Source organism: Acomys russatus, chromosome 19 (assembly GCF_903995435.1).
Source record: "Acomys russatus chromosome 19, mAcoRus1.1, whole genome shotgun sequence".
Lineage (NCBI taxonomy): Eukaryota > Metazoa > Chordata > Mammalia > Rodentia > Muridae > Acomys > Acomys russatus.
The window spans coordinates 51,610,384-51,637,472 of NC_067155.1; the positions used below are offsets into that span (position 1 = coordinate 51,610,384).

At 49.5% G+C, this 27,089-nt stretch overlaps 2 protein-coding genes across 3 annotated transcripts; one reads left to right on the plus strand and one right to left on the minus strand.

Annotated features, from left to right (window-relative positions):
- Ccdc92 (coiled-coil domain containing 92) lies at positions 1-26,782 on the plus strand. 2 transcript variants are annotated; one of them, XM_051161437.1, is made up of 4 exons: positions 1-208; positions 22,001-22,147; positions 22,570-22,611; positions 25,335-26,782. In XM_051161437.1, the coding sequence occupies exons 2-4, from the start codon at positions 22,018-22,020 to the stop codon at positions 26,105-26,107; spliced, it is 945 nt and encodes a 314-aa protein (XP_051017394.1). In that variant the 5' UTR covers positions 1-208; positions 22,001-22,017; the 3' UTR covers positions 26,108-26,782. The 2 variants fall into 2 exon arrangements, with proteins under 2 accessions (XP_051017394.1, XP_051017395.1); XM_051161438.1 differs by lacking the exon at positions 1-208 and adding an exon at positions 385-488.
- On the minus strand, positions 8,945-9,417 carry LOC127202715 (ubiquitin-like protein FUBI). The gene has a single exon (XM_051161439.1). It carries the CDS (start codon positions 9,385-9,387, stop codon positions 8,989-8,991), a length of 399 nt encoding a protein of 132 aa, XP_051017396.1. The 5' UTR covers positions 9,388-9,417; the 3' UTR covers positions 8,945-8,988.
- Positions 26,783-27,089: the final 307 nt, after the last annotated feature.

The window sequence follows — 27,089 nt, forward strand, 5'->3', positions numbered from 1 at the left end:
CCAGCCGGGCAGCCAACGGCTCCCGGCGTGCACCGCGGCGAGCGCTCGGAGGGAGCGGAAGAGATGCGCCGGCCGGGCGGCGTCTCCTGAGTCTCCGTGCCCCGCGGCAGGGCCGCTGAGCACCCGGCTCTGACAGTCCCTGCCCATGGGCCGCGAGCCACCGCGAGGAGCAGGCCGAGCGCCGCAGCCGCCTGAGGGAGCGTGGCAGGTGAGGCGCGCACCTGCGCTGAGGAGGTTGGAGGAGGAGGAGGAGGAGACGGCTGGCTCTCGGGGCTCGGCGCCAGGCTGCGCACCGGCGCGGCGGGGGAGGCGCGGCGCAACGGCTGCAACCGCCGGCCCGGGCCGAGTACGAGCCGCATTGCAGGTGCGGGGCAGCGCCCCGGGGTCCGGCCCGACGCCGGCGGGATGCTGCGGTCCACGGCCGTCCGCTCGCGCCACACCTGCCGCCTCCCGGATCTGCAGCCCTGGCGACTGTCTGGCTCGGCGGCGTAAGTTACCCGCCCTGGGCTCCCGGGGACCGGGGTGGGGGGGGACCCGCGGACGCGCGCGCCGGCTACTCTCGCAGGTAGCGGGACGCCGCTCCCGGCTGCAGTCTCCTCGGGCTGGACCCGGCCCTGCGGGCTAAAGCCAAGTCTCAAGTGTCTTTAGCTGCACTGTCTAGTCCACGGATGACAGCGAGGTGGCCGAGGAGAAAAATGTGACCGTGCTCTGTGACAGGAGTCACCGGTCGGTTTCATAACAAAGTACAAGCTTCCAGACACCTTTGGGAAGTGTTAGAGCAGCCGGGCGTGATGGCGCACGCCTTCAAATTTCAGCTCTCGGGAGACAGAAGCAGGTGGATCTCCGAATTGCAGGCTAGCCTGCTCTACATAGCGAGTTTCAGGCAAGCCAAGGCTAATAATGGTTAGACCCTCTGTCAAAGAAAGGAAAAGAAAAAAGAGTGTTAAAACCAGGTCGCAGTCTACGAACTTAAGTTTGAGATTTATCTAACTAGCGCTGGCATTATTAATTCATAGCTAATTACGAAGTCTCCAGCATTCTCTCGTCACTGAATTGTAAGGAAGAAAAAGATGCTAGCATTCCAAATAACTTTTGCCTCCAGTTTTTCGTGTTTTCCCTTTGGCTGACAGTTCACCAAAATGGCTGAATATTTCTAATATGTTTGGGAGAAAGCCTTTAAGACTTGTGCTTCCTTATGTTTGTGTGTGCATATGAACACCACTACTGAAAAGCCTTAAAATAGTTTGGATTGCTCCTCGGTAGTATGTTATGAGTCAGTTTCGTTTGGATTTTACTGTTTGAATTTGCAGTGTGGAAGGTTGAACACAGGGCTCCACTGAGCTCTAGCCCCAGGCCTGGTTTAGCTATATTTTTAAAGTATAAAACAATGATTTGCATAGACCAGAATTTTCCTTGTAACACAAGTATCTCAAATTGGTGTTTTGGAAATTAGGGGTTTTAATTGTTCAATATTTTAAAAGAAACACATGACTCCTTTTGTTTAGAACACCTCACTCAGTCTGGGTTCTTAACTCTCATCTGTTCTAGGTTGGAAAATCGATTTTAGCCTCATTATCTAATTGTCAGGGTGTGTTTGCAGCAGGACTGACGTTAATTACGATGTTGATGCTTTTAAGAAATACTTGTAAGGCATTATCTCATATTTCTGGCAAGAAAATATGCAGAGCTCTTTTCTTTTGTCTAAAACAAGGTCAGCCATAAATAGATCCTAATTCATACTGGGTGACACATTTATTAACTAAGATTAACTATCTCTTGAACTTCATATACTCTGAGGGCAGTGGCGAGGTGGCCTGATAATGCTGGGCAAACAGAGCCTGGAAGTCCAGACCAGCTGGGTAGGCTCTGCTGTTCCCGCCCCCCCCCCCCCCCCCCCCCCCCCCCCCCCGCAGAAACATTTGGCAGTTGAAGGTCTGCCATGCAGAGGGATTTTTATTGCTTTAGAGTAATTCCTGAGCAAGGAAGAGGACACTGAGTACTTACAAGAAGACAGTGTCCTGGCGATATAAAAGCAGTATTACGATCAGAACTTGAGCTTCCTCCCAGCGCAGTGAATGCTGAGTCAGGTGTGGAAGGGCTGTGTGTGGAGGGGTCTGTTAGAGGGTCTCCCAAGGTTCCAGTGGCCACTGGATAGCAGGACTTTGTTTCCCTCCCAGCTCTGTGGGGGTTTGTTGTTATGTGTGGTGCTGCCGCCTTCTACAGCTGTGGGCATGTTAACATCCCCAGGCACCTACCTGAATCCTGGGAAGATCCTTGTTGGGTTATCTGCTTGCTGTCAGAGGTGACTTGAGTCCTGTTTTGCATTGTTTCGGGGCCTTAGAGATAAAAGCACTTGTGTTGTCGGAAATGTGTTATATACTTCTTCCTCTGGCTTTTATTTTCTCTAATAACCACCTAGTCAAAAGAGAATTATCAGCAGGGCGTGGCGGCGTACGCCTTTAATCCCAGCACCAGAGGCAGAGGCAGGTGGATCACTGAGTTCGAGGCCAGCCTGGTCTACAAAAGTGAGTTCAGGATAGCCAGGACTGTTATACAGAGAAACCCTGTCTCAAAGCAAGCAAACAAACAACAACAACAACAAGAAGGAAGAAGTCTTTCTTGCTAAAAATGAGCTAGTGTCATGTGTTCTGAGAGTCAGCAAGTTATAAAGGTGTGCTTTCCTGAGCTGAGGACATTGCAGATGGTAAGGACATGAATCTTGTGCTTGCTCTGCATTTTAGTTTGTTTATTTCATTACTCAAATATGACTCACGTTTCATAGCAAAACAGTCAAGTCATAGTAGTTGTATTCAGTGTTTTCTGGATGGTTTCTAAATATATCCAAACCCAAAAAGAGTCACTGTGAAATGAAGAGATGGTGAAAGGAGCTGCCTCAGTTAGGGCTTCTGTTGCTGGGACGGAACACCGTGACCAAGAGCAACTCACAGTCCATAGAACAGTGCGTCATCAAGGCCATGGAAGGGTGCTGCTTACTGCCTTACTTTTCCAGGCTTGCTCAGCCTGCTTACTTATGGAACCCAGGACTAGCAGCCAGAGGTAGCCCCACTTACAATGGGGATGGGCCCTCCCACATCAATCACTATTTAAGAAAATGCCCTACAGACTTGCCAAATGTGCAGATTTTATGGAAGCATTTTCTCAGCTGAGGTTGTCTCCTCTCTGATGACTCTAGTTTGTGTCAAGTTGACATAAAACTAGACAGCACAAGGGCTTTGCGATTGAAAAAGATGGAAGATGTGCCCTGTCTGTGCTAAGCCAATCTTGAGCTGACTGACATTGGGAATAGCTATGTCAGCGTTAGAATAATGACTAGATTCCCAGATATGTGCATTAATTGGGGTTAGTACTCTGGGATGTGGCCAGTGACTAAAGTGCAGCAGAATGGTCATGAGGCCAATGGAGTTAAACTGTCGGATCCTCCACAACTGGAGCTCCAGATGGTTGTGAGCCACCATATGGGCACTGGGAACTAAACCACAGTCCTCTGCAAAAGCAGCAAATGTTAGCGGAGCATGGTAGCACACGCCTTTAATCCTAGCACTTAGGAGGCAGAGGCAGGCGGATCTCTTGAGTTTGAGGCCAGCCTGGTCTACACAGCAAGTTCAGGACAGCCAGGCCTCTGTAGTCTAGAGACCCTGTCTCAATAACCAAACAGATAATATATTACTTCAGGAAAAGATTCCCAAAGTTATTTTAAGTATTATTTCTAAAATAACAAATGATCAAGTAAGGCAGGCATTTAGAAAATAGCACAGTTATCTTAAAAGATGTCTGTGTTGAGTAGGCATGATGGTGCACACCTGCAATCCTAGCACCCAGCAGGCTGATGCAGGAGAAGCCTGAGTTCAAAGCCACCTGGCACTACACTCCAAGACCTGTCTTTAGAGTGAGGAGTAAGACTTGTTCATGACAAATGATACTGAGAGCAAAGAGCAGTTGTTCGTGATTGTTTCCCACTCACCACTTCCCAGAATGGAAGGTGCATGCTGTCCTGGGGCTGGAAAGGAAGAAGGGAGGGAACTTTCTCCTTGATGTTGAGCGAAGCATTTTCTAAACTGAGCAGTGAAATCCCCAGGCTAGTACCACACAAGAGGGCAAACCCAAGAGGCGTGGTGCTTAGGGGCCATGGGAACCCCTGATGAATGCATTATAAGAGAGAGTACTTTGTTTCTGCGGGTTATATCTCTGTGTCCTGTTCGGCGGCCCTAGAGCAGAGCAAGTTCAGCTCTGCATGAGACCCGTTGTCCTGGGCTTCTTTCCTAGGCCGTTGTGGCGTGCTGTTGCCTCCTCACTTGCTGTGTGGCCAGAGTCTGTGAGCCTGGAAGGCCACTTTCATACTGGGATTGTTTCAGGTATGTCTGCTACTATACATCGCTGTTTCTAGGATTATTGTGGCCCTGAAGGTTGCACATTTTACCCAAAAGTGAAGAATTACCCTGGAAAGGTATTGGTCTTTGACATCGTGGGGGGATGCATGAGACACTGGTTTCACAAGGGCAAGTTTTGTCTCTGTTGTGGATAGTTCCCCTGGGAGTGCGAATGGCTTCTAACCTAATTTCTCCAGTGACGGATGAAGAAGGAAGCTGAGCTCATGTCCCATTCTCCTCTCAAGGAGGTGTTTTGAACTCTTGTCTCTCCGGAGAAGGAAGCTGAGCTCATGTCCCATTCTCCTCTCAAGGAGGTGTTTTGAACTCTTGTCTCTCCGGCCGTCACATACGTTGCCCCAAGCAAAAGACACAGGTGTTATTTCTCCTCCTTGACTAGTGACATCCGCATTGGGAGGTACTAAAGCTTTGGAGGATAAAGAAAGCTGCAGCTAATTTTACATCCTTGTAGACAAGACTAGAGCTGAGGTCATCAGTATTGCCTGTCCTTTCTGAGGCATGTCAGTCTTTGTCTTTTATAGTAGCTCATCTTTATTTATTTATTTACTTACTTTCCTATTTGGTTTTTCTAGACAGGGTCTCTCTGTGTAGCCTTAACTGTCTTGGACTCAATTTGTAGACCAGGCTGGCCTTGAACTCACAAAGATCCACCTGCCTCTGCCTCCTGAGTGCTGGGATTAAAGGTGTGTTCCACCACTGCCCAGCTTCATCTTTATTTTTTGATTGGATGTCTATGACCCGACCAGAAACCCCCAGAAGCTGAGAGTAGCATATTTCAGCCATGAAGGCACTTGTTTGTGGGCTTGCCTGTTGCTCTGGGGAAGGAGATGTGGTTCTTTGACAGGGGAGGAAGGATATAGCCCCTGTGGGCTCTGCCCTGTGCACAGGTCTTAAGTAAGCATACTTCTTGTGAAAAAAGTGGACAAGTTGGCTGGGTGGCTTAGCAGTACCCCGGCAGTACTTTGCAGAAGTCAAGCTGGGGTACTTGCTGCTGAGCCTGATGATCTGATTTGGATCTCCAAATCCTATACAAAAGAACCAGCTTCCCCAAATCACCCACTGACCTCCACACACCCGCCATACCGTGTGTACATGCCCCCAATACATAAGTGTGAAACAAAATTGTAAGTGGTTGAGGCAGTTTTTGATAGTTTATTTTGGTACCAAGGTTGTGATACTGGGGCCTAGTGATAAGAGTACTGAGGCTAGACCTCACTGATAGGAGCAAAGAGGGGTGTGTGTGTGTGTGTGTGTGTGTGTGTGTGTGTGTGTGTGTGTGTGTTAGAGTGTTAGAGTGTTAGAGTGTTAGAGTGGGACAATAAGCCAGAAAAAGAAGTCCAGAACAAAACCTTCTTAGAGACAGGAGTAACCTCTTGAGATGTCTTGTGTCTCAGCCATGGTTGAGACTCAGCAGCGCTGCATGCCACTGCCTGGCTCTAGAACATCATGGGAACTTTACCCGACAACTTTTGGGGCTCTGCATACTACACCTGCAGAGCTGTGGGCTGAGGACTTGGACTGCTGTCTGACTGCCCCTAGACATACGGGCTCACACAAGGGAGCGACGTTCATTGCTGCCTTCAGCACGGCTTCTGGTGACAGAACCCTACTTTATCACACACATCCATGCTCGGTAGCTGAAGGAGTGGTTAGAGGTCTCACAGCTGCCCAGCTGTTTAGGTGAAAGTTCTAGATTTTTAATTGTTGATTTCTTGTGTGCAGTCCTGTCTCTACAAAGTACTGTCACGGTACTGCACACAGTTCCACTTTAACCTGTTATCACCCAGTCCTGTTTTGGGAGACAGTGAAAACATGGAGGAACACAAAGTTGCATTCCCGTCATGTGTATGCTTCTGAGTCAACACACAATGTGCTAGATCCAGGAATAAGATCTTTCACAGGCTTTTGCCAGTCATGTGTCAGCCTTTGCATGTAGCTATCTTCTGGATGAGTGGAGAAGTGTTGGCTCTGTTTCTTAACAATTAAACTTTATTATACAACCCAACTAGCTTACACAAAAGGGAAAAAAGGTTAAAGGGAAACAAGAGTGAGCCTTCCGGTATCTGTTCCATGGGATGGGTCCCTAGGTGTCTCTGGCCTGCTTGCTGGTCTGGCCTGTTAGCTGATCCTTTTCCCGATCCATGTGCGTTCAAGCCCAGTCTGAACCTGCTGCTCTTCTCTCTGTCCTCTCCGCCTGCCTGTCTGTCACGGGCAAGGGGTGGTCTCCCTCTCCCATTGAGGGTTGAGTAGAAACACAATAGTCCAGGTGGAGTCCCTTGGTCCCCTTCCTAAATTCCAGGCCCAGGATGGCTCCACCCAGTCTATCTCAAGGTTCATCTCAGGGAGTATCCATGGTGTGTCCAAGGGCAGAGTCCGCCAAGACTGCTTTCACCTGTGACAAAGCTTACAATCCTTCCCACAGAGAAGCATCCATGTGATGTGGAGAAGCCACTCCTGTTTGAGTGACCTGATCTGAGTATATTTATAAGCCCCCCACCCCCCAAAAGCCCTCCTGTTGTTTCCTAATGGCTCCCTACAGCACGAGCCTGAGCAGAATGACTCATACAGAGCTGTTGGTAAGCTGGGAGGCTCAGAGCACCTGCCTCTGCCCAAGTCTCCCTGCATCCCTTCTTGTTTGCATCCAGCCAGGAGGTACAGGGAAACACCCTTTGCTTCTTCCACGGGCCTGTCTGAGGAATACCAAAGGTTACCTGGCTGCTAAGGTTCCTACATGAGGCCTGGCCTGGGACAGTTAAAACATGGAGAGAACTAGTCAGCTTAAGAACATCAAGCAGAAAGGGTCATGCAACAGACCTGATGCGTGATAATGTGCAACCCATCAGTGGCTTCAGGGGCCACAGTCAGGGAGCCCCCACCAACATCCTAGTGCTGTACTGTCAGTGTGAGGGTGTTTGGTCTTCTGGGCAGAGGATAGCTACCATGAAGAGTGGAGACCCTTCTGTGTTGAGGATGGAGGCATCCCGAAGATCGGCCACATTGCTGGAGCTGTTTAGCCTTTTCTCCTCCAGTATACAGTTTTCGTTGGTTTTCTTTACTGTGTTGTGATGTTCACATATAGTCCTTCTGTATTAAGCTGTCTGTGTAAGTGGCAATATATTATAGTTTTTAAGTGTACTGAATTCATCAGGTGCCCATAATACACTGATTAATAATCATCCTCAATGGGCTTCAAAAGCAAGTGTTCAGAACTGTCTAGCTATTACCCACAAAGACAGGTGGGTGACAGGTTTGCTTTCCCCATTTGAATTTTAATTTCTCTGTACATCTTTAGATAAATACATACTGTTACCTAATCATTCCATTACAGCACTAGTACATAAGAAATTAAGGATTTTAGAAAGCAAAGTATAAAAAAAAAACCAGTAACTATTATTTCAATACTGGCAGAGAAATATGACACCTGCATATATTTCTCAGCTAATAGCATAACTTTATATTTGCTATATGTGTGATATCTAAGTCGTCTTAGGGGCTTATGAAGAGGCTGTGTCTTTACTCTGAAAGAGTAGATATGTATCGTTTCCCTTTGTAAGAGAATTCTTCCATGTGAATTAGTATGCTGGGGAGTCCAGCCTCTCTGCATCTGGATCTGAGCTGTACAAGGGTCATATTGGTGTTCGGTTCCATGCACATTCCTAATGGTGACTTTAGTTCCTGGCACTAAGACTAAAGAAAGATGTTTTATTAGGCTGGCAAGATGGCTGAGTTGGCAAAGGTTCCTGTAGCCAAGCCTTGGCAACCTGAGTTCTATCCCCAGAACCCAAATGGTGGAAGGAGAGAACCGCCTTCCACAGGTTGTCCTCGGACCTCCACACGCATTCTGTGACGCGCAAGCACACTCAACAACGAGTTAAACGTAAAAGAGTCCAAAGAAAAGGTGCATGATGAACGCATAATGTATATTGTTACTCCACAAAGGGGAGCCAAACTTGAAGACCATGCATGAAAGAATTTAAGAGCCTCAATAAAGTGTGACATGTTTTTGGTGTCATCCTCTGTAGCTGGATTTTGCTACTTTGTTGTTGTTGTTGTTGTTGTTTCCCTGCTTCTCTAGAGACATTTAGTATTCCAGACAATTTACTTCATTTGAAGAACCTATACTCAGTCTCCCCGTAACACCAGAGAGGAGGGAAAGAGAGAGAAGAGAAAGAAAGGGAAAGGGAGATCCTCAAGTCTCATTTCTTTCTTCTTGCTTCTTCTTTGAGCACAACTACTAACAAACTGCAACCACCCCTCCCCACCCCATCACACCATACCCCCACCACACCCCCACCCCCCAGTAACCAACAACTAATGACACCCTTCTCGGGGGCCCTAGCATTTATATACCCTCTGAAAAGTTTCCAAAATTCCAAACATCACACAATTTCAGAAACTGTTTGCAGCTGTCAAAACCATGGCGCTGCTAAAGCACGAGGCAAGTCACAGCTGCTGCAGGCAGTCCAAACAGCCCCATACTACCCACACCTGGGATTAAAATGAAAACATATTCTTGTAATATTTCTGCATTTTTTTTTCTGGGCAAAATGGCTTTATTAGAGTGCCAGGATCACAGTGGGACTTAGGAATTAGCATTGGGGCCCTTCTTCTTGCCAAAGGTGGGCACGACATTGACAAAGCGACGGTTGTACTGCATTCGCCGCTTGGCCTGGCCTGTCTTCTTCTTCTTCTCCTGTTTGGCCACCTTGGGAGTTTGACCTCTCACTTTTCCAGCACAAGCCAGGGAACCATGGACTTTACCTCCCAGCATGCGGCCAGCCACTTCCAGAGTGGTCAGGGCCTCTACACCACACTGGCCTAGGGTGGCCTCATCCTCCAGCGGCGAGCCTGCCAGAAGCATGACTTGCTCTTCGGGGGCAATGCCTTCCAGTGAGGCCACATGAGCTTTGATCTGGGCGACCGTCTCCTGGCCGGTCACCTCGAGGGTGTGTAGTTCCTGGGCGCAGACAAAGAGCTGCATGTTGGCGACTAACCCGCAGACGGCGATGCTGCTACCTCAAAGATGAAGTCAAGAAAGAGAAAGGAGCGGGGGCCTATTTCTGCATTTTTTAAAGAAAACAAAATTTCAAAATTGTCACTACAGTATTCCATGTTACATTAGAATGTCTTCATTCTTGTGCTTAGTATAAGAACGTGGGGAGTTGGGGGCTGTTGGGTGTTTTTGTTTTGTTTTACTGTGCTTGGTCTTGAACACAGGGCCTCAACTGTACTGGGCAAGTGCTTTACCACTAAACTACATCTTTTTTTTTTTTTTTTTTTTTTTGAGACAGGGTTTCTCTGTGTAGCCTTGGCTATCCTGGACTCACTGTGTAGACCAGGCTGGCCTCGAACTCACAGTGATCCACCTGCCTCTGCCTCCCAAGTGCTAGGATTAAAGGCGTGCGCCACCACGCCTGGCCAAACTACATCTTCAGCTCTTTTATTTATTTATTATTTTTTGGAGGTAGTCTGAGTTGTCTAGAACATTCTATAGCCCAGGAAAGCTTCAAATTTATAATTCTCCTGCCACACCTTCCCAAGATTCCAGCCTGTCATTAAGCCAGGCATTTGTTGTTGTTGTTGTTGTTGTTTTATTTTGTTAAAGATTTAAAAGTATGTATGGGTATTTTGCCTGAATATATGACTGTACAATTTTGATTTACATGCGTTCCTGGAATCCATGGAGGCCAGAAGAGAGCATTGGATCCTTGGAACTTAAGTTACAGAAGGTTGTGAGCCACTGTGTGGGTGCTGGAAACTGACCCGAGGTGTTCTGGAAGAGCAGCCAGTGCTCTTAATCACTGAGCCACCTCTCCAACCCCTGTATCTTTAAATTTTATTTTATGTATTTATTTTGGTTTTTTTGAGACAGGGTTTCTCTGTGTAGCCTTGGCTGTCCTGGACACTCTGTAGAACAGGGGCCCTTGAACTCACAGAGATCCGCCTGCCTCTTCCTCCCTGAGTGCTGGAATTAAAGGCATGTGCCACCATGCCTGGCTTTTAGCACTGATTTCTTTAACTTTTATTATATTCATGCAGATTGCAAAGCTTAAATTAGCCCCCTGTACTCAGGATGTCCTGCTGACCACAGAGCCTGTTATTTTATTCCTTCCATCCTGAAGAATTTTTACGAGGAGTAGAAGTGTCTGGTCACATCAACAACATCTTGATGGACCTGTGTCTTTTTAAGATAGCAGTCTCCTTAAACACAGAGATTCCCTATATTGAATTAATGCTAAAGCCTTTAAACAGTATCCTTGGAGTTGACCAGCTCTGTATAGACTTGAGAGTATCCACAGAATTTCTCTAAAGACACCTTATCTTTCATAACCATAATACTAGAGATGCCTTGTTTGCAGGGCTCAATTTCTCAGTTTAGCTTTGTGTTTAGACAAGAAAACCAAAATCTTTCTGCCAAGAACTGAGAAGGAGCACTCATAGTCACAAGCTACATGGAGTTTCTATGTGAGCCTAGGGAACATAGAGGTGTCTGAGTTGGACCAACATGGGGCCAGGCGGAGTGGAACCGCTGTGGGCTTGCTCACCATGGATGGTGAGGGTCAAGATAAGTTTACACAGGATCATTCTGATGGCTTGCTTCAGGACAGCTGCCCTTTCTTCCAAGGTCAGTAGCTGGTGCCTGGTCAGGGGTTCCCTCCTATGAGCTCCATATAGCCATACTTGTCAGTGAATCCCAAAGAGAGCAGCATAAACCTCAAATCCTAAGAGCCTCGCCTCAGAGCAGAGCCAGCCACTTGGGGCTTCCTGATTGCAGGCAGCACCCCTTCACTAGCTATAGTGACCCAAATAGCTCCAGATGTGGTGCCCAAGAGCATGTTAATTCTGAGTACTTCCAGCTGCTGTACATACACAGAGAGACAATGGCCATGTAGACTATCTGGGCAAAACAGTAATAGCTCACTCCAGTCGAGACTCAGAGCAGGGACAAGATTGCATAAGCAGGCCAGCTCTTGGTAGGCGCCATGTGCAGAGCCCTCTGCCTCCCCACAGTGTCTCGCATGCTGTTCCTTCCACTTCCCCACTGCCCTACTTCTGTCCATCCATCTTAGTCACAGCATTTAAACGGGCAAGTGATCTGAATGAGGAAGGAGCCAGCAGCCATGGCCTGATGTTTATAAGAAGCAAGCCTGAGCCCCTCCTCCAGCGAGCCAGCAAACCACAGCCTCTGTGACATCAAAAGAGGTCACCTTGCACTGTACTGGAAGACAGTACATTGTCAAGTAAGTCAGAAAAGCAAATTTTTAGGATTTCTAGGATGGATTGAAAAGATTTCTGTTGAATCTGAAACGTGGGTGTTTAAAACACTCAATGGGAAGTAACAGAGCAGCACATTTTCACAGTGTTCTATACCAGCTCACAAGCAGGATCCAGGTTCCTAACCCAGTACAGGGGCTGCTCCTCTGCAGCTGGAAGGCAAACAGCTCCTTCTGAGGTGCCACTCATGAGCAGCCACATCCCTTGTCCAAACTGTTGGACTGTTAGCACCAAACAAAAAGGCCCCACATTAACTACTCACAGCTTCAGCTCTGCAGGACGAAAGAGGAGAGGGAACTTTGAAAGAAGGCACCTTAACTAGTAGTGTTCTGCCACTGCAGTGAGTGCTGGCTGTGATGGTGCTGGTGGCATTTCCTTCAGACGAGTACAACAGTGCAGTTTTTTAGGAATGTGTGTCAGGGTGGTTCAGAGTGAATCCCAGCCTTGCTTCCTGCTAACTGCTTGCTGAGGTATGGACTGGATAAGAGTGTTCAGTGAGCATGACCTTGTAAGCCTTTATGGCTGCTTTCCCCCAGAGCTGAGAGACCTGGGCCACTCTACCTCTCCTCTCTTGTGCTCTGCTTTATCCTAGCCAGTCAAAATGCTAAATGGGGAACCGCACGTTTATTGATAGCCTCCCCCACCTTGGTTGGCACCTCAACTTAAATGTACATTTAAAAAAATATGTTTTGCCTCCATGTGTGTCTGTGAACCACGTGTGTCCCTGGTGCTCATAGAAGCTGGAAGAGTGTGTCAGATGTCTTAGGACTGGAGTTATAGTTAGCTGCCATGTGAATGCTGGGAATTGAAGCCCAGGTCCTCTGCAGGAGCAGCCATGCCTTTACCTGCTGTACCATCTCTCCAGCCTTTGTGAGAAATTCTTGGTATGTAACTTGTAGTTCTTGTAGTAAATCTGGCATTAGCCAGTGTATCCCACCTTGTTTCCATGCCTCTCCAAAGTCAAGAAGCGCGTGGTTACACTATTGTAAAGTTTCATTCGTGTTTTCCTCCCCAGGTCTGCCCATCTTCTAGGGCTCAGCTAAGACCCAGCCTTCCCAGAAGGAAGAAGCTTTGTCCTTCCGTACTCTATGTACTTACTAGCCAGTTAAGGCCTGGTGCCACCTAGTATCATACAAAGTGCCAGGAATGCTGTGATAATTGATGTCCCATCCTACCGCCAAGGGATCTTCTCTGCCTGGAGGAGAGACAGGTACACACGAGCGGGTGCCTCTCTGGTCTCCCTTCCCCTGGCTCCTGTGTTTAGTACTTCTATCAGGAGGTTATACTTGCAGATTGTTTGCTAATCTTCCCTCCCCAAGTGATTGTATGCATGGAGTGGAGTTATATACTGGGTGCTTTTGTGGTATGCTGTCTTGGTTGCTAAGTACATAATCAAAAAAACTGATCATCCAGTTAGGCTTTGTAAATATCAAAACAAATTTCATCGAGGTGTGGTGGCATACGCCTGTGATCTTGGCGCTTAGAAAGCTAAAGCGGGAGGATGGTAGGTTTGAGGTCAGCCTGGGCTATGGCAAGTTCAAGGCTAGTCTAGGTGGCAGAACGAAGCACTGTCAGAATAAGTTTTAAGCAAATTCGATGATATTAAGCTTCTGGCTCAAGGGGTCCATGGACTGGTGTTCATAGACCCTTGTCCTTTAAAAGTTCATCGGTGGAACTGTCTGTACTATATTACAGAGATTCAAATACCTCGTTGTCGCAGGGTGATCCTGACACCTGGCCAGCTTGAGAAGCTCACAGGTGATAGTTTTGCACAGCCATGAATGATTTCTCTGCCAGTAGTGGTCACTCTTGATTGGTGACCCCAGAGAGTTGGTACCCTTAGTGCTGCGTGCAGGAGAAGAGGGGGATGCAGAAGTAGCAGTGGCAGCACCTCTGTTCTACATGGCCTTGCCCACTGCTATCCCAGCAGCCACTTGTGTCTAGGGTGTTCTGTGGAGTCTGAAGTCCTGGCTTGATTTGCCTGTGGTCTGGAGCTCCTACCTCCCAGGGTAAGCTCTGCCTCAGGTTCCACAAGGCCAAGGCCCTCAGAGAAGACTCCTGTGACGGAGAGCTTGGGCGCTGACCTTTTCTGGCCTACACAGCCCATTTAAAAATTCATCAGCTCCCTGCATTCCAGACCTGTTTTCTTGAGGAGACCTTGCACACAGAGGGACACACCCCTTATCCAATTGTGGGTGCCTGGCTTGGTTTTAAATAGCAACTCTGAAAGTGTGAGCTAATCGGAGTAAGAGGAACATGGGAATAAGTCCATCATGCAGGCCTCAGGTGACCACAGGCTTCCCAGACAGCCTGGGTATCATGTTTCCATGCCTAATTGCCAGCTTCTGATCACATCTTTACAGCCCTAACATTAGGCTGTGCGTTCTTCTGGAAGGAAATGGATGTCGGTGGCTGGAGGGTTGTTGATGGGCTTGTGTTATATGATGGATAATGTCTTCAAGATACAGGAAGGTAGACTGTGTGGGTAGAGGAGGCACCCACCGTCTCTTGTCATTCTCTGACTGGCACTAAATTGTTGCTGTTGTAAAACTTGCCTCCAGTGGATTCTTGTTTGCTTGGGTAGATTCCCTGACATGTTACCTTTCTCACGAGAGAACACTTGATCATTTCTTCTGACTATAAAGTGATCTTTGGGTAGTACTAAAATAGAATGAAAAAATACTTATTTGCTTTGATTTTATGTGTATGGGTGTTTTGGTTTCACAAATGTCTGTTTATCAGGAGTGGACAGTGCCCATGTAGACAAGCTGAGAGTGTCAGGTCCCCTGTAACAGAATTACAGACAGATGCGAGTCACCATTTGGGTACTAGGAATTGAACCCAGATACTCTGGAAGAGCAACCAATGCTCTTAACTGCTGAGCCATCATCTCTGTAGTCTGGAAGTTTTAAGAAGTAACAAATCACCCATAACCCACCATTTAGAAAGTAATGTTTTCCTACTCTTGTGTACATCCTTGGGCATTTTGTTATGAAGCAAAGCTCCTTTTTGACTTAGACACTCAAAAGGTAAAATGGCTGATACAGCTTTAAACGTGAGCTTTTCAGCTTAACCAATCACAGGCATGTGCTGTTAACTTTTCATCTCTGCACAGTACAACTGTGCCATGCTCCCTGAGCCTTCCTTACCAAGCACTCAGAGGCCTTTGTGTGGCGGGTGTTGTGTAAAAGTAAGAGTTTGGTTGGTTGGTTTCTTCTGTTTGCCTCTAGAAACACATCAGAGAAAATGTCTACTGTGTAGTTAGAGAGCAGAGCCCCATAAGACATCTCTGCATAAAGTTTTCTATTTCGGTTGATGCCAGTCAGCTTGTTTATTGCTCTGACACAGTACATTGTGCTTAATCTTTTTTTTTTTTTTTTTTTTTGGTTTTTCGAGACAGGGTTTCTCTGTGTAGCCTTGGCCATCCTGGACTCACTTTGTAGACCAGGCTGGCCTCGAACTCACAGCGATCCACCTGCCTCTGCCTCCCGAGTGCTGGGATTAAAGGCATGCGCCACCACGCCCGGCTTCATTGTGCTTAATCTTATAGCTGAGAGTTTCCTTTTGTCCCTATAAGTCACCATGCCACATAGACAGCATGCTGCCTCTTCAGGTTACATGGGGTTATATGTGGCTCAAACTCATGGTTCCTGTTCAAAACATAACAAAAAAACCTGGGCGGAGAGATGGCTCAGCAGTTTGGATAGAGCCCTTGTTGCTTTTGCAGATGACCCAGATTTGATTCCCAGCACTTCAAGATAACTCACAACCATTCCTAAATCCAGTTCCAAAAGATCCAAAGCTCCTTCTGACTTCTCAGGACACAGGGCACATGTGTGGTGCACATATTATACATGAGGTAAAACATTCATACATGTGAAAAAAACTAAATGACAAAACTAAGAAACTAATTCTTTTTGTTTAGGTTAGTTTCGTGTGTATGAGTGTTTTGCCTGCATGTATGTCTGTGCACCATGTGGTGCCTGGTGCCAGAGCAAGTCAGAAAAAGGGCATTGGATTCCCATAGAGCTAGAAGTACAGGCAGTTTAGAGCCACCGTGTGGATTTTTAGGAACTAAACCCTGACCCTTCGCAAGAGCAACAAGTACTGTTAATTCCTGAGCCATCTCTCCAGGCCAACACACCCTGATTATTTAAGATTATCTTCTCTCTCATTAAAAACAATCAATTGCACCTGTTTTCAATATTTAGTGCTGCAGCTCTGTTCCTCTTTCACAAGATATTTCTGGAAACTTGTCAAATGCTTGCTTTCCTGGGGCTAATGCTCTTTTTTCTTTCTTTTTTCTTTGGGGGTTTTCAGATGACCTGCTCGTTGATGAATTTCCTAAGTGCCAACTGGAGGTTCCCACAGCTCATATCGGCTCAGTCTTCTAGGTTACTGTGAACTCAAAGCTGTGTCTGTGTTGTCTTCATACATGATAAAGTTGTTGCATTTTTAAAATCGTGTGTGTGTGTGTGTGTGTGTGTGTGTGTGTGAGATTGTACCATGTGTGTACACATACCACAGCATGACTGTGAAGGTCAGAGGACAACGTGTAGGAGTCAGTTCTCTCTTTCCACCATATGGATCCTAGGGATTGAGCTCAGGTTGTCTGGTAGGCACTTTTAACTGCTGAGCCATCTCAACAGCCTCCTCCAGGGTATGTATTAAAGCAAACCCAGGGGAGGGCAACTACTTAGCCTCAGGCCATTTTTAGCTACTGGTAGAGTACTATAGATTGATTCAGAGGAAGAAGTAGTTTTACTGTCCCTGGGCTCCTGGCTCTACCTGCCATCTGTCCATCTTTATTGGCTTCCCTGGATGGCCCTCTGCAGTGGAGATGGACTGTGAAGGCTGCAAAGAAGTACATATATCTCTGTACTTTTATGTTGTCTTCTTTGTAAGCAACTAGAATTTGCCAGCTTATTCTCATACTTAGTGTTTAGGAAATACTCTAATACAAGCAAGTAAACAGCCCAGAAGTAAATTTGCAGAGCTATGAGCTTGTATTTACATAGCAGTAGGTCACTGACATTCATCGAGCACTTATTGTATGCCAGGCACCAGAGCCGGTGCACTTAGCAGAAGTGAGCTGTCACAGAGATCAGGTTCCAGCTAATGGCTTCACTTCCACCCCAGACCCAGTCCCACGCCTCCCGTTTGTCCACCCTCTTCTTTTTGTTCCCACTGTGCTCTGTAGATCTTCTCTGGGGCTGAATTTCTTCTTGTGGAGACAGAGGTTGCTGGCCAACTACTTGGAGACGTTCTTCCCCTCATGTCATGAGCCCACACATCTACCTAGAAATTTCTGGAGAAATTCTTTCTTCCCTGGCCATTCCCTTTTCTAATAGCCATACTTAAGCTTCAGGACACCAGAGTAGTACATAAAGTTCCTACAAAAAGCCCCAGTGGTCCTTAAGTCCCAACACGGAGATGCTGTGTCGTGCCCATAAAGACAAGGTCCTGTCATAAAGTAGGGAAGACAGTGCATCTGTCCTTCATGAAGAGAGAATCCACTGTGAATGAGCTATAACTAATTGATGAGTAGACTCAAGAATAGCTTGCTCTAACCACCTCTCAGTCACCACTAGGCACTGTTCTCATATTCTGAAATCGTTAACACCATGGCTTTGTGAATCAAGCTGCTTTGGCTAGTGCAGAGCCTGTGTTTAAATGAGACCCCTCCCCTCTCCCCAAAGATACTCATTTCTCTTTGTCTACTAAATGTAGCTGCTGTAAAATATCTCTCAGACTGTCGAGACTTTATGGGGTGAGGTCATGCTCAGATCAATGCAGCTGCAGTGCTTTTTGATTAATGTGAGGTAACTTGGGCGCAGCCTTTCTACTCAGCCCCGTGGTGGAGCAGGATAAAATTATCTGAAATACATAAATAATGCATGAGTTCTTGGGGGAAGAAAGAAAGAGGGAAGAAAGTGGGGGTTGCCCAGAGTAGTCCAAACAGAGGGGAAGAAGGTGTGCAAAGGCCCTGTATTGTAGGGTGTGCCATATATAAGCGCAAAGGATGCCATGGCATGAGCGCAGGATAATATTGGGGACCCAAAGGGACAGGGCTGGGGAGAGGCAGCCTGGCTAGAGCATCAGATGCTTGCCGTGAAAACATAGGCCAAGATGAGTGTGTGCAGAGAGTGGGGTGGGGCTGTGAAGGGATGTATTTTGGAAAGAGACTATCTGGACCTGATCCTGGGTCTACCCCCATAGACATAATAACCAAGTGGAATCTGGCAGCCCACAGCTGAGCAGAGCACTACTTGTGGCCCAGGACACCCTGTACTGAGTCAGTCCCCAGGGGCTATCACCTGGCTGTGGGACAGAAAGGATGAGTGTGAATCTGGCCCTTGGCCCACCCTGCTGGTTTCCAGGGCATGAGGACACACACACTGAGGGTGAGATCCCTGTTAGCTTTCTGAAGCAACCTTGCTTTGCAAAGGTGCTGGAGAGGCCCAGAAGGCAGGGCCTTTGCCCACCTTCTTGTCCTAAAAGCAGGGCTGGTTCATGAGTGTCCTGGGAATGGACTGAAAACCCAGATAGAGAGCCCTCTCTGGAGCTGAGTTGCATCAGGTTTGTCTGTGCACTTTGTGTCAGAGGTTGAATGTGTACACACACACAGGAAAGCATTTGCCTTCCTGTGTAAATCTCCACCTGCCTGGCCTTGAAGGTTATTGCAGCAAACCCCGAGGCTTAGCGGAACTGCCAGATTCGAGAACATTTCTTGGCTTGCCTGTTTCGGTGAGCACATCCCTCTGTCCTGTAAAGAGGACTATCAGAGTAGATGACAGAGAGCTGGCGCAGAAGTGCCCATATCTTAATGCCCTGGAGCTAGGAGGCAGCCAACACCAGGAAGTCAGGATGAGAATTGGGCTTGGCTGTGGGCAAGCCATTTGTCTTCATACTGGCAAGGGCCCTTAGCCTCCATTAGTGTAGAGTTATCCCCAGGAATGGTGGCACAGTTCCCTGGGAGCTACCTCACTGGGTCTCTCCAGCCCTCTGCACAATGCACAATGACTTTCCCTGATAGGTCTGCTGAATGCAGAGGGGACGTGTGAAGTAATGGTGTTCTGTGGTGCATTAACTGCAGCAAGTGTCTGAGTGCCTCACCCTTCTATTCAGTCAAGGTGACCTTGTTAAGGGACACCCGTTTCCACTGCTGCAGCTGCCTGGAGAAAAAGACTACAGGCCAGTGTGTGCTCACTGGGGTTGGGCCAGGCCCTGGTAATGATAGTGGCTTGGAACTCTACCTGCAACTGAGGGCAAGGTCTCCAAGAGAAAGGGACCAGTGTCCAGCCCCTGCTGCCTGTCCTTGTGCAAAAAGCTGTGAAGTTACTGATGGCTCTCAGCAAGGCAGAGGCATTTGGATCACCCTGAGGCAAAGGCCACAGTTCAGAGCCATGATCAGGGTAGTGCCTTTACCACACAGAATGGCAGTAGAGGCAAGGTGCTCTGAGGAGGTAGGTGGGACCCATTAGTCATCTGCAGAAACCCCACAGATGACTCTATCCATCACACCAACCAGTTCTAGACCCGGCAGTGTACCCTTTCCCATGTGTCTGACTCCTCAAGTAGCTTGGGGACCAGTTCCATGTCCTGTGTCGTCAATAATGAGGGACTGGTATCAGTAACTCAGGAGAAAAGTAACATCACTGCTTTAAGCTATGCAGTTCTTTCCCCTAGGGATCCAGGGACCCAATAGCACCTCCATCCTGCCCAGCTGGTGAGAAAATCACTTAGCCATCTGGCCATAGTTGAACTCCACATACACATGCCTTACCCCCAGACCTGCGCAGGTGCCGCCTCTTTGGAGACTCTTAGGCATCCCAGAGGAGGGACACAAGGGGACCTAGACAGCCATGACTACCACAGAGCTGAAAGTCCCTGTCCTGATGTCAGAGTACATTCCTGTGCTCAGGGCTCTGCAAGCCTCCCCAGTGGTGCATTGCACTCCTTGCACACCTGGGTTTGTTCTGGGGTAAGAATTCCTGAGTCCAGAGTTAGGGTCGGCATTGAGTCTGAGGCAGTCCAAGTAGGAACAAGGGTCGGCATTGAGTCTGAGGCAGTCCAAGTAGGAACAGTTCCTTAAATGATACTTAAATGGATTTCAAATAAAACCTAGCCACTACTCGGGGATTGGAACAGGGTGCCACGGGGGGCCTGGCATAGACTATAAAAGCAAGTATCAGGTCCCTGTGTAGATATTTACTCTCTCAGAGCTGCATGAGGTTCATTAAAGTTCAGACTATTATAGCACATGCTTTCTCGGGCATGTATGCCACGTGAATGATAGACCTGAGAAGGAAGCCCTGCCAACATGGGACTTGGTGCTTGTAGGTCACCATTGGTATTTACCATGGCCTCTTGGGTGCAGCCACAGGGCTGGGCTTAGGTTGAGGCAGGGACAAGCCTTCAGGCTGTGCAAGGACGAAGGCAAGAGACACATGCTCATAAACCCATTCTGACAGTTCCCTAGGACAGTGGCCAGGGATGTGAGGCACAACGCCTCATTTGAGCCTAGCGCTTGGAAAACAGCATACCTTGGGCTGAGACCTCAGGGATCCTGGGGTCAGAGGTAGAGCCGGGTACAGAAGGCTGTTCTGCCATTGGATGGCACGGATAGGCCCTGAGGGAAGCTGCACTACTGGTGGTGCACTGGGCCTCCAAAGAGGCCAGGAGAGTGGCAGGAGCAGACTCAGGCTGGGCAGAACAGTGGCATCTTACATACCCACACCTCCCCAGCTACTGTGCAGAGCATGAGCAGGAGGAGGAAGGGAACGTACGTGGGCCACGTGAAAGAAAGATGGAGCAGGCCAGGCAGGGCATAGGGAAGGCCTTGTGAATTTTACCAGGACATAAATGCAGGGTAAGGCACCACCATGTCAATGTTCTTGCCTCCCAAGCCAGCAGTCCCAAGTACCATGGTCCAGGTGGGACCCAGACTTTGTACCAGGTTGAGCAAGAAGAGCTTCTGAGTGAAAGAAATGGTAGTCATGACTGGGAGGCTCAGATACCAGGCCAGGCTGCCCTCTGAGAGACAGTGCAGGCCCAGGGCTGCTCTTCACATGTCTCCTCTCACTGTGCCCTGGTTGTACTGGTTCTTCTGTGTCCCTTTCCAAGGCCATGTACTTGGCACAGAGTACTGGGGTCTCAAGAGTCACAGGGTCCACCTTGCCCCATGCCTGGTTTCTGAGGCTGCTGACGTGCTTTGTCTAGTGGCTTCCAGAGATGGAGCTCACCAGTTCATGTCCTCCAGACCAAATTTTGTGCCTTGCCACAGTCTGCTTTCCCTTGACATTTCCCTCTAATTCAGATGTCCTGCTTTTTCTCACCTTAATTCTGCTAGGATGTCTATTTGGCCCTGTCAGTCATTTCTATTTCCTTCTGTGCGTTTTTTAGCTCTTCTGCAGGCAGAGCTGGGTGGAGTCCCAACGGTCCAGGCTGATGGTGTGCATGAAAGAAAGCACGGTCTGAAGTCCCAGTGGGAACAGTTCTTAGAGGTGAACACAACTCTAGAAGTGATGGCAGTGGACGTGCTGCCGCCAGCACAGCCACATGCTAAGCAGATGTCATAGGCACGCTGGAGGCCCTTGAGAAATGGGGCTCCTGCAGGAGGGCTCTCCAGCATGGCCATTAGGAGAGGCACTGAGAGTTGTCTTGACTAATCTGCATTCTGTCTTCCATGTTTCTCAATGCTGTGCCAGGTGTCTTGAGTTACTACCATTGAATTACTCTAGAAGATGGCCTGACTTCACATCACTCCGCTAGAGATGAGAGCAGGACCTGAGACCTATACTTCTGTAGCCAGTGTGTGACCCCGTGAAATGTACTTAGGACAGGATCAGGGCCTTGCTGGGTTCTGAAAACTGCTCTCTGGATATTTCCTTCCTCCCCCTCTTCTCTACCTGTCAGGGCCTCCAAGTAATACTTAGAGGGCATTGCACGCATCCTGGCACCAGGTTTTCTGTGGGGCACTACTGCTTCCTAGTTACAGAGCCTCTTGCGGTGGGGCAGTCACACCAGTCAGGACATGTGGGTCGGTGGGATCTGAATTTGAAGAAACCCTGTTCCGTATCTATTGACTCTTCCACTCACCTCCTGAACCTGCTTCCTTTCCAGGACGGGGAGCAGCCTGGAGTCCTGTACTGAGTGCCACCCCTGCCTCAGCTGGTTCTCACACAGACCCGGCACGTGGCAGGAGCTGGAGCCCCAGCCCTCACCTGCTCCCCACACATTTAATGACTTGTACCCACAGCCCCACCGTCTCTCAACTGATGCTTGAAACAGTGACCAGAGTTTTGTATCTCCTGCAGGTCACCTGGATGTCAGCATGGCAGCCACAAACCTTGAGAACCAGCTGCACAGTGCGCAGAAGAACTTGCTCTTCCTCCAGCGGGAGCATGCCAGCACACTGAAGGGACTGCACGCTGAGATCCGGCGGCTGCAGCAGCACTGCACAGGTGGGTGCCGCCATCAGCATGTACATCGTTGGGGGTCAGCAGCTGCGCCAGGCTACTCCTCGTGCTCATGTGTCCATGTGATTAACCCTTTGAGGCCCACACCCCTGCCAGTGGCAGGGCTCCACACCGTGTCGTGAAAGCACTGAGCACACAGCTGCGGGTCTTGCTCTAGAGCAGCAGGTCGTCTGCAGTACATGGGGCAGCTGCTCGCTAACTTTGTGCTCTTGGGGTATGTTCTGGGAAGATAAGGAGGGGAACTCTTGAGGCACTGGTCCTCTTGTGGCCCTGATATGAACCTTGAGCCCTGGTGTTTCTTACATTGATCCTTGGAACTGGTAGAACTCACGCACTGGGATGTGGTGCTGTTTTCAGAACTGATGTGAAGTGCACCATGATAACCCTGTGCCATGTTTCCTTTGCAGATCTAACGTATGAGCTGACACTCAAAAGTTTCGAACTGACAGGTAAGAGCTCCTCTCCACTGAGGAGCTTCTTGTTTTCTTTGTAACATATTCCCACTGGTCACATGCTTAGGGTCCCTTTGGCAGTGAGAGTGGTTGCCTGAGCAAAGACACCGGAGTTCAGAACCCTAAGTCACCTCACCTGTAGGGTGGAATGACAAGTGGCTTTCTCACTTCCTTATTGATACATACATCAAGAATGCCTACTATATGCTTTTCAGAATTTTCTAACTTTTTTACCATGGATGTATATCCTTCTTTAATCCAAAAATAAACCTCAATGTAACTTAAGCCAGAAAGGAAAAAAAGTGAGAACTAGGCGGAGACCCACCTCCCCAGTCTTCAGAGTGAGGACTAAGCGGAGGCCCCACCTCCCCAGTCTTCAGAGTGAGGACTAGGCTGAGGGCCCACCTCCCCAGTCTTCAGAGTCTACAAAGCCGAGCGCTCCATAATAGGGAGGGCAGTGACCCTCAGTCATGGGCCCAGAGTTTGGGGCCCCCTTTCTCTGGGCTGCAGTTTAGATGTTCTTCTCTGCTTAGCCCCTTCGGGGACCCCCAAGGGAATAGCAAACCAGTAGCAGCCGGAGAAATGACAGATACAGGGCCTTGTAGGAGCTCTGGACCTGTGTGAATGGCCTGTTCCTTAGCACAAGGCTGGGTCTAAGGGTATAAAATGTGTGTCTTGGGGAGACCTTTCCCCTAACTAAGCTTTACCAGGGCAGTTTGCTCTGTGAGAGGACAGTCTTTGTGGAAACCTCAGGTCGCTCCTCTGGTCCTCAGCACCACTGAGCACTGGTTACGCTGTTCCATTTCCCGAGCACTCCTTTCAGGGTTTGTCTGTGCCTGCAAAAGGCCTGTCAGGCTTCACAGGCTTTGGAACAGAGAGCCTGCCCACCACAGTCTCCCATAGAGATCCCGGAGTCCTCTGCCAGGAGCTCAGGTCTACACCACCATCCCCACCCGACCCCCCCAACACCATACCTGCCCATGCTGTGGGAGTCACAGCCTCACGCCACCCTATTTTGCCCAGACTACTTACCAAGCCTCTGTCTCAAGTCCCCCTCACCACCCTTTTAGGACACCCTCAGTAGCTTGTAGTTTTTGTCAAAGCTGTGTAAGGTGCTACCTCAGCAGAGGGAGCAGTTTGGAAAGCCTCTGGGTGGGCTTTTTGTGGGGGCATGTCCCCTCCTCTGTGGTGAAACTACGCTCAGCTCTGCACACATCATATACAATCTTAGCGAGCAGGTCAAAAAGGGTCCTGATTCTCTCCCTTGGAGGCCATGATGCCTGCAGTCAGGAGAGGCGGTGTACACCTCTCATGGTGAACAGAGAACCAGGAGTACCAGAACTTCCCAGAAGCACCTGCCAGATCTGGGCCAAGGCTGCACCTGAGAGCAGACAGCAGGGTAGCTGGTCGTTTTCAGCAAAGGCCAATGTTTGACCAGGCCCTGAATTTCATGCTCTGCTAAGACTAGGGTTGTGTGCCTCTGATAATGTCTATATTGGCTCTGAACCTCTGAGTGTCAAGGACTGCATCCTTCACCAGCACCTGGGAGTCTGTTCTACTGTCCCAGGCCCATCATCTTAGTACCCCTTGGGGACACAATGATTGTGTCTGGCTGGCATGCAATCAAAGGCCTGCGACTGTAGACCTGCCATGCTTGTAGGTAGTACTGAGAAAGAGGGACCATCTGCAAGCGCTTAGAGGAAAAGCAGTGCATGTCAGGCCTGACTGCTGCGCTGGTGTTACTCACTACACCTCAGAGTCTAGTGCTGGGGCCGGCGTGGTGGGGTGGGTGTGGGGAGCTGGTGTTTCACTTTGTTTTTACTAAGAACATGAGACCTCATACAAGATAATACTGTATCATTTTTAGTACTACCATTTGCCGATTCAGTCTCTCTCTTTACACACACACACACACACACACGTCTGTGTTCACTTGTCCATAGGGCTTCTAAGAGTTCAGAGTCTACCTGAAGCTGCTGGCTTAGGCCAATGGGGAATGCCAAGACAGACCAGGTTTAGGGTGCCGCAAGACTCAAGAGGTGCAATGTGCTCCCAGCACCCACAGGCACCGCAGGGCTATCTGCAGATTTTGGATGCACAGATCAGGAGTTGATTCAACAAAAGTGGTCACAAAAGAAGCAAGGAGGCTCAGGATTCATGTGGGTGCAGAAGGCATGGAACAGATGGACTGGCAGCTGGTTAGGCCATGAGGAAGTCATTGCCAGCCAAGGGAGGAAGAGGGGAGCAGGGTGGATTGAAGGAGGCCTGGGATGTGGTAGAACCCAGTGGGAAGTGGGGCCAGACAGGTCAGAGAGAGAGCAGGCTGTCAACTAGCACCAAAGGGAGCAGAGAGGGAAAGTTCTAGATTGGGGCAACTAGGAGACTAAAAGTGGCAGAAGAGCAGGGTCTAGGCCTGAGGGACATGTCTGATGCCCTTCACTTGTAGAGCTGGCACTCCAGAGACGCTGACTCCAGCTGACGCTCAAGCTGTTTTAACTTCAGCACCTTCAGATTCTGGAGACGTTCTTTTACGCAGTAAGCCAGGGAACCAAGAGCTGGGAGGGGCCTCAGAGACCCCCTGGTCGCTTTTAATGGGGCAGGGCCTGCAGGCCATTCTGCACCCCGCCTACCATAGAGCCCTCGTCAGGGCCCTCCACACAGGCCGTGAGCATCTCCTTCCTCTGCCAGGCTCTGACCTGGCACCTGACTTCTTCCTGCAGGAGACGGCTCTTCTAGAACGACGGAGCTGAAGAGGCGCTGTGAAGAGCTGGAGGCCCAGCTGAAGGCCAAAGAGGAGGAAAACCACAAGCTGCTGCAAGAGCTGGAGCAAAAGAATGCTGCCATTGCTGTGCTGGAGAACACAGTGCGTGACAGGGAGAAGAAGTACCTGGAGGAGCTAAAGGTGAAAAGCCACACGCTGAGCATGCTGTCCGGCGAGTTGGAGCAGCGTGCCAGCACGGTGGCCTACCTCACCGCACAGCTCCACGCAGCCAAGAAGAAGCTGCTGAGCTCCAGCGGCACCTCAGACGCCAGCCCAGCAGGCAGTCCTGCACTGGCCAGCTACAAGCCCACGCCCCCCAAGGACAAGCTGCCCGAGACACCCCGCCGCCGCATGAAGAAGAGCCTGTCAGCGCCGCTGCACCCCGAGTTTGAGGAGGTCTACAGGTTCGGAGCTGAGAGCCGCAAACTCCTTCTGCGGGAGCCTGTGGACGCCATGCCCGACCCCACCCCATTCCTGCTGGCCCGGGAGTCCGCTGAGGTCCAGCTCAGGGAGCGGCCTCTGGTCATCCCTCCCATTGCTTCAGACCGCAGCGCCAGCGGGCAGCCCAGCCCAGCCCGAGACAAGCCGCACAAGACCCATGTCGGGGTGGCTCATCGCATCCATCATGCCAGTCCGCCGCAGGCTCAGGCAGACGGGGAGACAAGGGCCGTGGACCAGGTGAGCGCAGGGAAGGTGGTGCGGAAGCACTCAGGGACAGACCGAACTGTGTGATGCCTGCTGCCTCCGCAGCCAGCCACACACTGTGAGCGCCACAGGGAGCCTTGCCCACACCTTCCTCGCCCACCCATGCCAAATGTCTCCTATCGTCGCCGCCTGGCTCCTGGCCCCATAGCGACACAATGCTACGATGGTGTCCCCGCTGAAGATATTTACTGGCACTGTGGCCAACGCCTGCATGCCATTAGCTTGCTTCCAGCCCCATGAGATCTCGGCACATCCTAGTCAAGGCCTAGGCCACGGCTGTATCACTGCGTTGCGTCACACAGAATCAGAATTGCCTGAAGTCAAAGCAAACTACAGACCTGCCCCTCCCCATGTTCAGGGCAGCCTGTGAGAGCAGAGCAGCAGCTTCTTCCTGGAGACTTCTGCCTTGCACAGTCCCTTTACCGAGCAGCTGTGTCACATGGTCTAAGCAAGATGACCTCACCCCTGATGTCACCCCAACCTGAATGTGTGTTCATGATCTTTTTTTTTTTTTTTTTTAGTTTCATCCAAATGTTCAGGATCCAAGAAATGTTATTTTCTAAACCCGACCACCTTCTCCTCTGTGTCTTTTTGAAGCACTGAGGGACTGTGGAGGAAGAGGTCAGGGAGGACTAGCAGGTGGGGGTGGGAGCACTTGCTGCCCAGAGCTCTTGCTGAGATGGTTCTCCTGCATTCTGTCCTGCCCAGCTTCACAGTGGTAAGAGAGGCAGCCAGTGGCCATTTGTCCCCAAGCCACACACAAGCTCTGGGAGAGGAGAGGTCTGGAGCTCAGGCAGGACCTGAACGCTTGAGCTTCTGTGCTCTTGCCAGAAGGGGGCATATGCTGGAGCATGCGGAGGTGGAACCCCAAAGCAGTGGCTTAGCGGGAAGGAAGAGAACGCACTTGCCTTAAAACTTGCTCTGGCGTACGCTCTGTCCAGAGTTCTCTAAAAGAAGCTTGAGAAGCTACGGCTGATCACAGCACCCACATGGCAACTCACAATTGGCT